The sequence below is a fragment of the Phaethon lepturus genome, unplaced genomic scaffold, assembly GCF_000687285.1.
Source record: "Phaethon lepturus isolate BGI_N335 unplaced genomic scaffold, ASM68728v1 scaffold36213, whole genome shotgun sequence".
Lineage (NCBI taxonomy): Eukaryota > Metazoa > Chordata > Aves > Phaethontiformes > Phaethontidae > Phaethon > Phaethon lepturus.
The window spans coordinates 8,175-20,476 of NW_010528956.1; the positions used below are offsets into that span (position 1 = coordinate 8,175).

At 46.5% G+C, this 12,302-nt stretch overlaps 1 protein-coding gene across 1 annotated transcript in view; it reads right to left on the reverse strand.

Annotated features, from left to right (window-relative positions):
* The window catches only part of WASF2 (WAS protein family, member 2), a 12,784-nt gene extending 1,723 nt beyond the window's left edge, over positions 1-11,061 (reverse strand). The window contains exons 1-7 of the mRNA XM_010283812.1: positions 10,907-11,061; positions 6,774-6,908; positions 6,097-6,250; positions 4,865-4,982; positions 3,563-3,693; positions 1,859-2,014; positions 4-109 (exon numbers count right to left, since the gene is read on the reverse strand). Coding sequence (XP_010282114.1) covers positions 4-109; positions 1,859-2,014; positions 3,563-3,693; positions 4,865-4,982; positions 6,097-6,250; positions 6,774-6,908; positions 10,907-11,036 — 930 coding nt within the window. The 5' untranslated portion in view covers positions 11,037-11,061. The remainder of the gene's footprint in view (positions 1-3; positions 110-1,858; positions 2,015-3,562; positions 3,694-4,864; positions 4,983-6,096; positions 6,251-6,773; positions 6,909-10,906) is intronic.
* Positions 11,062-12,302: the final 1,241 nt, after the last annotated feature.

Genomic DNA, 12,302 nt, shown 5'->3' on the forward strand with positions numbered 1-12,302 from the left:
CACTGAGGGGGATCCGATCGGAGGAGCTGGTGGCGGATGACTTGGGCTAACCAGGCTGGATCGTTTGGTCCCTCCAGAACCTGAACCTCTTTGGTTGTCTACAGGATAGCTATTGCAACAGAAGGAGAGAGAGAAATAAGGGTATTAGCTGTGAGGCCAGATTAGGCCGTACAATCTCGATGTTAATGCAAATCATGTGTGTTTGTTGCAGTCCAGACAAAAAAAAAATATCTAAGTTCCAGCTTCAACTGGTGTTCCATGAGACCTCACACTCCTTGGTTTGAGTTCCCTCCTGGTGTTTCTTTTGGCCGACACCAGCAGAACAAAGGAAAGCTGCTGGGGACTGACAGAAATGCTATCATCTGTCCCATCTCCCAGGCTGACAAGAACATGAGCCATCTCACCTCCCCACCAGAGGCCAGGCGTCACGTCTGAGCTCAGAGCAGCCTCCTGCCTTAAGAGCTCCTGCAGCAATGCAAGCCACTACCCCTCCACGCTGAGGTCAGACTTATGACACGCCAAGCAGGGATGTCTACCGTGATAAATCGCACAAGGACTGGTGGGTGTGCCAGGAAAGCATATGCTCTGAACACCTGCTAGGAACAGATCTCCTCACTGGATTCCATGGCTCAGAGCTGAAGTGCAGCAGCCATGTCTCATAGCTCGCCATGGGGAGTGAAGAGGAAGACATGGAAGCCCAATGTGCTTTTAAGGAAAACACCGATTCCTGAGTGACCGAATCTCCCATTTACGGAAGCTGTGTTATACCAGAAAATACTACTGCCCATAAGATACTGTAATACCCTATGTACATGTAAAGGAAGCCCTAAATTGACATCTCCTTCCACAGTAGAACAGAAAAATAAGGTATGTTTGCCACAAAAACATCACAGTTTTTAACAGTTCACAGTGCTGTTCCAAGACAGACTGCTGGAGATCAAACCTAGCTCCCAGGGTTCTTTAAAAACAACCACCAAAACAAAACCAGAGAAGGGAGATCTCTGTGGCTAGGCAGAGATCTAAGCAACTGCATACAGCAGCATAAGCTTCATCTGAACGCTCGTTTCTGCTCTGCCCTAGAGGAACATGCTGCAGAGTGGAGTGCTTGGTCTCTCTGACACATCAGAAGAGCCTCTTCTGCAGCATTGCTGCCTTTGGATAAAATGGAGACAAGCTAACACAGTCCTGTCTATCAAGACATATTTCTTCCTGTTACTCTTGACTCTGTTTTACTGTCTTTCAGAAAAAGCTACTCTTTTGTTTCACCCTTTCTGTCTTGAGCCACTGCTGGACCATAATTCTCATCTTTAGAGGTGACTGGAAGTCACCATTTCATCCAATGCAAAGCAGCTGCCCTGAACTTGCACTGAAGTCTCTGGGAAGAAGTCAGCTGGTGCGCTCAACTCCTTTAATTACATCTACATCTTCAGCGCCCACGTCGTGCATTTGTCAAAGATCATAGGGCAAATGGTAACAAAAAACAGAGGCGAAAGAAGCCGTTCTTTGCACAGCTCCATCAGGAATGTAAGTCTACGTGCTCTGGAACAACTGCATTGGAAAACTCACGCAATGGAGCCAGACCATCAACTGGGACCCCACTCTTCTAGAAAGTGAAATCAGCCGGCTCTATTTCCAGCCCACTCTCCCCTTGGGTATGGGAACAACAACGGTGACTGGGATATACGGAGAGCTGTGCCTCCGTCCCTGCCTGCAGTTGCACTTCCCCTCCAGACAGAAGCATTCTGGTTCCCATACAACACCCGTTAGGAAGTTATGCTGAACTATCTCAGCCTGTCTCATGTCATCCTTTTACACCACCTACTACTCCTTGGTGACAGAAGGGATCCCGTAGGCTTACCTAAATTCCACCGGGGGTGGAGGCAGGCTGTCATCTGGGAATGAAGGAGGTGGTGGCACAATAGAGTCAGTCTGCGGCGGTGGCGGGTAGCAGTTCACGTCCATGCTTTCATTTGAACCGATGCTGCCATTCTGATACACCATGTTAGAGGGGTACCTGAGTGAAAGCAAGACAAGCTATTTATTTAAAGAGTTCAAGGCAATGTCTAAGGCTCATTTTTTCCCCTCACTCACAAGGCTTTGCCTCCTGGAAGGGTTACAACGAACAACTGTGCAGCAGTTCAACCACCGAACAGCAGTGATATTAACCACGTGGATGGATCAACCTGCAAGATTTAGAAATGAGGTTTTCTAGCTGGAATGGCTTTTCCCAGCACAGTGGGACCTGCCTTTAGATGGAACCTTATCAACTACCACAACGGGACACACAAAACAAAACCTTAAAGCAACATTTTAAAAAAAAAGTCTCTATTTCTCAAAGCATCCGATATGAAGAACCATTTACAGCTGTATTACTTTGCTCTGCATCATTCTTTGGCTAGAACTTGCCCAGATGCTCTCATGTTTGTTTATTGCTATCACACACCAGAACAGCATAAGTATATATTTCAGTGAGTAAGAAAATACCAGAATAAAAAAGATATTTCTCTTAACATTCAATTATAGAAAAAACACTTAAGAGCGTTTTGACCAACTTGGACTTGAAGGACTTCCAGTTACACTGGGCATCATCAGTGGCAAAAAAAGAAAAGGTACTCAAAGATGCAAAAAAAAAAAAAAGCTTAGGAAGACAGTATCAAAAAGAACCCAAGAAACAGCAATGCTATTAAAAGCAAGTATCCAAAGCTGAAATAGTACTGAAGGAAGAGACCACTCACACTCAACTTTCAATGAGCTCATTTCACTGTGGGATTGTGGAACCACCCCATTCTTGGGGGCTCTGGACCTCAAGAGAATTCAAATGCATAAACATGCTTACACGAGAAGAGAGAGGAGCAAGAAAACAGTGCTGTTGTGCTGCTCGATTCCTCTGCTAGAAACCAAACCTGTTCTCTTATTAAACTAAAAGCAAGTTTTATTTTTAGCTGGAGAGTGTGATTTAAAAGAGAGATTTTTCTTATATGAAAGGAAACTGCAAGGAGCGAGCAAACGAGAAGTGCATTGTGGGGAATTCAGTCTGCTTCCAGCCTCGCTGGTGTCAAAAGTTAAATGAATTCCCAAGCCAGAAGCACTAGAGAGATCTGTAGCTTGAAATACTTGGTTGGGGACAGCCCCCGCTTCAACTTTAGGGTGTGAAGAGCCATTTGTGAAATGTAACAAAAGCAATCGCACAATACCACCGAGATGCCACCCCGCTCCTCAGTGTAAGGCCCAGAGGCGAGGCGTGACGGGAAGGGCACCGCCATGGGGTAGAGAGCCAAAGCTCTCAACACTTCTGTGCCCACAAGACAGGCAGCCGAGAGCAGACTTGCTACCGAAGCTGTTCCTGCCACCTTGTTCAAGCCATGTAGCTCCCTGATTTATTTAGTAAGTTTTAAATCAGCAGACGGATTTACTTTGGAGAATCTGATTAGTGGCAGTATCGATCCGCACTGTGCAGCGGATCTGGAGAAGCTGCAGAGCAGGGTGAACTGCATTACAATCAACAACGCCCGCCCGCTCCCCCTCGCTGGGGAGCTGAACAGAGAGCCCCAGACTTGCTTACCCGGCAGGACCGTGTTTGTCCTTTGACTCAACAAATTCTTGTCCCATTTTCAGCTTCTCCCACTCTTCTTTCCGGGTTTTGATTTTCCGCGGATTCACATTTCCTCGGTTCGGATTCTCCTTTTTCTCTTTCTAAGGGAGGAGGAATCAAACAGAAGCCTTATTTTGCTTTAAGCTCACTGGGAATAGGGAGGGATAGGACAGACCTGTAGCAGTTTCAAGAAGATACAGTCTCAAAGAGGGCCAGGATTTTTAATTTACTTTCCTGACTGCTGCCAGCTCCAAAAATCTCCCATACAAAGAAGCTGGAGCACAGATAGCATTAAAAAAAAAAAAAAGACAGACAGCATCAGATTTCCCCAGTGCAGCCCAGACATGATGCCATCGTTACTCCCTGGTATGACCCAGGTATGACTCCCTGGTATCACCTTGAGGGCAGAGTGAAAGCTCCGTTTCCCACATCAATTCAGTTTTTGGCCTCTCTGTTAAGACTGCCAAATCTCACCATTACCTTGCTGGTGATAAGTGCTTTGGGTGTGCAATGTGGACACAAAGAACAGGGCTTTAACTAGCCTCGTTCTCTGTATTCTGACATGTCCTAAATCTCTCCTTTGTTATTTTGATTGAAAAATCATGGTCTGTTTTGGTATTTAGTACTCCAGTTGCTCAAAAGCTAAATAAAGTAAGCTCAAACCGAATCTTTTACGGTGTAAGTTTTGGCGTTCGCAAACATGGGTCCAAATCCCCAGGCAACCAAACCAGGAACTCTACCTGGCATTTTCAGCTTAAGTGGTTTTGTTAAGCCTCCTGCTTGCCCCTAATTTAACATTAGGGCCTGGTTTTGCACTCCTGAAGGGAAATTTTCTCCTTCCTTTATTCTTCCACAGTAGAATTTATTACAGCACTCAACACACTGCGGTGCTGGGGTAGTGGGATTTGCACTACTTCAACACTGAACATACCCCCCTATGCAACATCAGAAGTGCAGAAAAGACTCTGACACAACCTTTTCCCCTGCTGACGGTACCAGCACTATGTTTGAGGACTACAGATTAAACCATTATAACCATACAAAGACGGTGGCATTTGGAAAAACAGATTAAGGATATCTTTGTTCTCATTTTTTAATTAACAGAGATGCGAGTAAAGCAGAAAAGAGTTTCACTGAATTGATCCCTAAAGAGTTTGAGAGAGCAAACCTGAATTTTGGATAGCAACTTTGGAGTCCAAGATTCATCAACACTTCCCACCTCGTATTCTTCCCCGACATGCCTCTGTTGGCAGAGATCTCCCATTTCCTCACCCTATGTTTCCGCTTCTCTTTCATAATATCCTTGGTGTCCTGAAGCATTTTCTCTTTCCAAAGATCAAAGAAATACGAAGGATCTGTGTAGAATTTAAGTGCTTCTTTGCCATCGTCCCTAGAACGGGGGGGGGGGCGGCGGTGTTGGAAAAAAGCACAGAAACAAGGACTAAGTCACACATTTGTTTGAAGCCCAAAGAAAACACAAGGCACAAGCCCAGAAGACAGTTTAAAAGTCTGCAGTGAGAAGGTCACACACACACTGCTCTCGCCTCTGTCCTCCATTTCAGAACAGGCAGTGGACCCACAGCCTCACTTGTCCCAGCTCTCCCACTCACTTGCCATCGCTTTTTTCCTCACACAAACTCTCCATTACTCAGCACCTGAAGAGCTCAACTGCTCTGAACAATCACCAAGAGATCAGCAGGTCTCTCACTTTAACTCCCACTTGTTTGTGTCATATTTTTAGTGTGAAAAAACCCTTCTGCAGCCCAGGAACCCTAAATCAGACCAGCAGTATCCTTGAAACTCATGAGCGAGCACACACACACACTCTCTCCTCCTACTTTGCAGTGCAGCTGTGTCTGGCAGAAGACAGCTGCCTCCAGCTATCTGTAATTACTTTTTACCTGTTCAAAAGATATTTATGGATGTGGGCTAAGTCTCTGTATTCTGACCCCCTTTACTTCTACTACCTACAAGATGAAATCAGAGCGGGACTGCTCAGGAGAACTGGTTACACAGCCAGCATAGGTCACATCAGGTGTCTCAAACCAGGCGCAGAAGGCCACAAAAAGCATCTCCAGACCTACAGGAGTCTGCTGCACCCACCTGGGTCGGAGCCATTTACAGATGTATGCTCCGCAGTTTGCACTGCGGCTTTCTGGAAAGGAGCCACAGGGCTACAGAGAAGCACAAGAAAAATGCATCATCTGCACAACACCTAGCACATTTCTGCAGTGCCAGCCAAGCCTTGCCCCAAGGCAGTCACGAAAGTGACAGCAGGTAACCAAATATGTAATTTTCTAGCTACGCTCATTTGTACAGCCCCAAAAGCAAAGTTTCACATAATCCAGAGGATGGAGATTTCCTGGTGGATCTCAGTTCAGCAACTCTGATTTCCCATTGGAAATGGCTACTACAGCACGGGATGGGAAATGACCTCCTTGGCAAGTTGGAAGTGGTACTCCTCTCCAAGGGAACAAGGGGCCAAGAAGGTGTTGCAGCCATACCTGTAAGGTGAGAGAATGTTGAGAGGTGGAGGAGTATTGCAGGTCCTATAGGTTTCAAGGACAGGCACGGGGAGCGAATCTCTGTCAAAGAGCTTCTGGTCCTGAGTAGTGGAGCTTTTGAAGGCCTTCCTGGTGTTAATGCCTTGCAGGGAGACTGTAAGAAAGAGGAGAGAGCAAGTGAAGAACAGCTTGACCCAGGCCAATGACACTGAAGATCAAGTAGCGAACATCTGATTTCAGTTGGGAGTTCTTGGCATGCTTAGCACTTCTTAAGGTCAGGTTCCTTTTCCCACAGATCTCTTGGGAAACCCGGCAAATCTCAGATCATGCCATGCCAAGATCCACTGCTGTACAGACACGGCTCTCTTGAGAGTTGCCGATGTGGTTCTGAACCCCTGTGACCAAGACTCAAGAAGTGCACCATTATCAAACTGCTGAAAAGTGAGTTTCCACACGGAGACTTGCTAACAAACAAATCTAGACTTGGCCAGAAAGGCTATCCACATGACCATCCCCCTTTTTCAGGAGGGGAGGAAACCATCCCTCTTAGTCCAAGAGAAGACATTCCAACACCCACCACAGTGTCATGCTCATTTTATGGCCGTGAACCAACCACGCTGACTCAATGAGAATCTTTACCACGCTTGGTCTGCAAGGACTGTGCTCCACTCCATTACCTTCTTCCTCTTTGGGATCCAGCTGAGTGACTTTGACTTGCAAGCGGTCAACTCTCTCAACTAGAACGCTCATTCGAGAGGCAAAGGTGTTGGCTTGAGTAAACAATTCTCCAAATATGTCTTCTGCAAATTTACCTGGAAAATTAAAGTGTCCACATTACCCTCATAAGCAACGTCAGGCCATATTCTGTCTCCCAGCTTGTCTTCTTGAAGGAAGGAAGGAAGAAAAAAAGAAAGAAAGAATGAACCATGCTTCTTTTCAAGTTTGTCAGGGTTGAGTTGAACATCCAGGAAGAAAACACTCTGTTCCACCAAAACCTGACATTTCCAAGGGGTCTTCAAGCAATAAAGAAACAATTGAGACATACTCTCAAGTCATTATTAAAGTAATGATTAAAGTAATGAAATAAAGAGGGCTGACAACACTATACTGGTCTGAATCTGGACGGGCCTGTAGGTCCTCTAAGATTCTCTGGTGTTCTGTTTATTAGACAAGCAAACAGTTAGATTTTTACTGCTCTGGAGAATCTCAAAGGCTCCCAGTCTCCAGCAGGCTTGCCTCCAGGGTAACTGGCACATATTTACAAGCTCAAAGTACTCTGCAACTGGAGAACAGATCCAGTCCTTGATCTTAAAGCCTGAGCTATAACCACAGACGAAAGCACTGACCCTTTTGTTCCTTCAGGTGGCAGTGTCTGAAAAATTGATGCATTCACGTTTATTCTAAATCAAAACCAAAGGGGAACTTCTCAAACAGGGATATTCTCCCTCTAACAGCTTGGATTGCCCATGGGGCTGCTATGACAAACACCATCCATCATTTGGACCGTTGAGAGTGCCTAGGGGCTTGGATCAGGAGCTCGCTGCACCACTCACATATGTAACAAAAAGATGTCCCCTGTCCTTAACAGTTTAAAATCTACGCATGCAACAAGAGTTGACCACAGGTAGGCAAAGATGGGAGAACTGGAAGGAAACCAAGAACTTACAATGAGTACTGTCTTTTTGTTCTGCTGTCAGGCATAACTCAAGACAGGGAGCCCTAACCACGACGAGGACAACATTGATCAGAACAGACTTGGCACGGACAGCAGACATAGGCCCATGGAGTTCCTACTGATGGGAAACATTTCCAGCCACGGCTGTTGAGTACAAGGCTGCTCCCAATAAGCAGTCTGGTTTTGAAGTGCCTCATCATATGGTCAACAGTTTGTTCTGGAATCTGTTACTCCTAAAGATCCTCTCCAACATTCAGGAAAGGATAACCAGTTGGAAGCCTAACTTTAACAACAATTTTGGAAAATCTGGTTGTCTGCGATGACTCACATCAGAAAGACAAGCGCCCCTTCCACAAGGCAACGCGAGGGCATCCCCCAAAGCCCAGCTGCACAAATACTTTCAGCTATCTAAACTGACGTATCAGCTGCTTGTTCATAGTCCTATGCAGTTCTCCTTACACCGCCAAGCACGGGGAACCAGCCAGGTTAAAAATCAACCTCCTCCACCCCTGTGGTGGCAATGGCAGCTTGAAGTGTTTGTAGAAAGCAAATGCTGGACGTTAACTTCAACTGACTTCTCCCTTTCACTCTCCTAGACAGCACAGTCTCCACATAATGCTCCATTAACAAGCCCAACCAGCTTTCCTCAAACTCATGAGAAGGATTTTATTTCTGGAGACCTAAGGGGCAAGCAGCTCTTGCGACAGTCATGAAGCACTCTGTATTCAACATCAGCACAAGACCGGCTCTCCTATTTGACCAAAGAGAGTGAACATTCATCTACAGTATGATTTGAACACCTCCCAGCAACAGCCCAAAAGAGAAAAGTTTTAATTCAGTTTCCATTTTAATGAGAACTGATAATCATTTCTGAATTTCACAAGGAACTGCAACAAGCACTGAGGGGGGGCGGGGGGGACGGGGAGGAGGAGAGAGTAAAGTCTTTGGTTTGCAATGCTGAGTAGTATGTTTCAAGCATAAAATAATATATAAACAGCATTGCATATACCGGTCTTGACCCTGGAGGGAAAAAAGGGATGGTTCATATTCCCTTGCCTGTGTAAGTTCACCTGTACAGCGTTACGATCCATCTTATCTTGCATACCGTTCTGTGTTTCACGTACACGTTTAGACAGGGTAAGGCAGAGATTAATTTTTTGGTTTAGTTACTTTGACTGCAAAAGTGCAGCTTACAATCAGAATTATCTTTGTCATGCACTGGCAGGAAGACAGACGGCATGATTTAATAGGTCTTTCCATCTTTAGCTTGTGGATTCTATAAAATCACACAGAAACGCACAGTCGACTTATACAAAGTGCTACCAGCTGTGATAGTAACGAAGGGTAAACTCACTGGAATATGAAAGTTTGACAAGATTTATGTTTGCATCTTTGTAAAAAGACTGCAGTGCACTAGGCATGGCTGATTATTCACTTGACAGGGCTGTCACAGCCTACTGAACCTGCTTTACGTTCCTGTAACGTTCGACATACGAGGAAGGAGCGGATTTATTTTTCAGAAGTAAGAAGAGGAAAGGGGGGGTGGGCAGGAGTTTGGTCATTTGGGTGTGAGCATTCTGTAGCAGTTAGTCTAAATATTGCTTCATTTAAAATACTGCTGACCCTAGGGAAGAGGGTAAGAGACGGTGCTCAGCATTTCCTCCCCACCTGCCTCGCTCCCCTCTTACAGAGGCAAGCACGCAAGCGTCAGCGAGAGCCACCTCTCCCGAGTTTCCCCTGCAGCGCTCTCCTCGAGGTATCTGCGATTGGTCCAGCGGCACGCACCTCCCTCCCCACAGCGCCGAGCGAGGCTCCCAGGGTACTTTCCCAATAAAGAAACTGGGCTGCAATTTGGCTTCCAGCACTTCACCCTCTCCGACAAGGCAGAAGCAGAGAAGCTTTGAATACCTGAGCCGCGCAAAGAAGGTCTAAACCTGAAGGATCTCACCACGGCTCTGTCACACTAACCCGCTGCATGCCTTTGGACTGGGATTAGCTTTGTCTGCAGCTGAGATGTGCACAGCTTTGCTGCCTTCTTCCTCATCATTTCACATGCACGAGATGGATTTTACTCACACTCCACAATCATCTTGGCTACAAGACCTAACAAATGAACAATAAGGGCCAGTTGAACGCAAGCAGAGAGACCAGCCTTGCCTGTGCAGTGACATTTCTACAACCCAACAGAACGCGATACCGACTGGCAGCAAACACAGGCCCAGATTTTAGCGACAGCCATGGTTTTCACTGGTGGAAAGAGACTGCACCCAAACTTTCCCCTGCCACATTCACACTATGGCAGAAGACAAGGGGCTTGCTTTGCAGAGCAAGCAGAAGTGCCTGCAGACACCACAGGGAAGCTGAACAATATATTAATTTGATTATCAAAGTCTTGCTTTGCAAGGGCAAAGGTGGCTAATCAGAATCCAGAGCATTTCAACAGAGTAAGGAGTCATCCCGGAGAGACCACAATTAACTCTTCGTTTCTCCTATGGCACGTAGGCCCACGTTTTCCCTCCAGCCTTCACAAGGCTATTGGTCAGCCCACTGGAGAGCTGAGCTAGGCATCGCTACAGCTCATGCTGCCATTTGAGCGAGCAGCCCCAAACCCCCAGTGCTCAAGAGGCAACACTTGGCTCAGACTGGGGACTTTGGGTCTTGCAAGGCAACAAAACAGCAAGGGCAAACAGGCAGCTTCTGCGTGTGCGCTTTAATTATCTTTCATTAAAAATAAGACTACTGACATACTGTAGATTCAACACAGTCAAGCTCCATTTAGTAGCGCGTGCAATTACAGGCACATTCTCTGACACAAGATCCTGGCTGCTCAGAGAGCCTCCCATTTTACAAGCCCGAGTTGTGCTCCATCCTTCCATCTGCAGTTTCACTGCAGCCGCTCACACACATGCACACCCCTCGGCCCCCCCCCCCCCCCCCCCCCCCCATTTTCTCTTAGCTGGGAAAGCAGTGGGACCAGGGATATGAAATTAGCATCAGATTTCTTTAGGAAAAGATTTTAGCATTACCCAGGGAAGGCAGATGGGGGAGAAATAGGAACACCAGAGTAGAAAGGGAGCTAAATAAAGAGCACGAGCGACTCCTGAGGGCAACGCGCAGGCTCGCCATGGTACTCACTCAGGCTGCCCAGCTGTCGAATGACATTTGCCAGGGTGATGTTGGTCATGCATTCCAGCTCGCTTCGAACGCTAGGCAACGTCTGACGGCACAGGTGCCTTGGCTCAATGTTCCTCGTTACTAACGGCATGGTGGACCTGCTTCAGGCACTGTTCTGAAAGATGAAAAACAACCCAAAAAAGAAACAGGAAAGGATTACTCAACCGCAAATTCCAGGCACACCAGAGCCATGGTGTTCGTTTTTCCTGCTCTCAAATGGCTTTATTTATAAGCCTGCTTTCCCCCTCCCCACCCTTATAGAACTGGTTCATCAGAAATAAAGATCCTGCTGTTCTGTGACTTGCAGTGACAGCAAAGCCCCACCAGCTCAGGTACAGAGGCAGAGATGGAAAACTACACGTCTTCGCCCACACGCAAGGTGCTGCTGGCATTACCGCAGCCGTTGTTCTCTTCCTACCCATCCACCGCCTCTGAGCGGTCTCCTTCCTCCCGCGCTCACGCACAGCGTCTTTGGCGAGTCTTACAGGCTCTTCTTCAGAAATATTTTAAACTTGCAATCCATAGGTTTGCTTAAACCGAGAGGATGAAGACGGGAGATGTTAAAAAAAAAAAAAGCCGCCAGCTTCTTCCAGCACACCAAAGCATGCATGGTGCCTCCCTCTTGGAGCAGCACAGACAGGGCTCTCCTGAAACAACAGGAAGCGCTTGCAGCTGACCAGGAAACTTTCTGGTGACTGTTCCTTATCCTGCAGGCTGCACCCCTCTTCCCTTGGGAAATCCCCCAGGGCCAAGGTTTACACTGGACCATTGTTTCCCTGCTACAGCAGTTTAAAGTTGAAGGAGCTCTAATCAGGATGCCGGACTACAGCACGCTCAGAAATTGATTGTACAACAGTCTGGACAAACTTCCAGTTCTTTCTTAAAAAAAAAATAAAAAAGAAAACATAACTGTCCGGAAGTTATGCTTTAGACAGAAAATGCTTTTATGTGCAGGTCAGTGCCTTGAACTAACAAAAATCTCCTTTGCTAACAGGCCGAAACGTTGAAGCAACAAACAGCTCCCTCTCAGATCGTCCGCCTCCAAGAGAGAGGAGGAAACTTGGGTAAACAGAGCTCAGAACAAGGAGCATGATACATGCCTGAAATCTTTAAGACTAAGTGAAAGCAAATACAACCCAACTTCTTGATTAATTTAGAAGGGGAAAGAATCACTTTTCTAGGTCAGCTGAGGAACAACCCAAGAGAAGCAGCCAGCTCCCATGTGATAGGCATGCTGATCTGCTTGGGCTGGGTGTAAAAATAAAACAGGAAGCCAACAGCTTGGGGAACATCGCTTCCTGTCACCAACAGCAAAAACCCAAGAACCATAAAAAATCAGCTGTTTGCTCTTGACTTT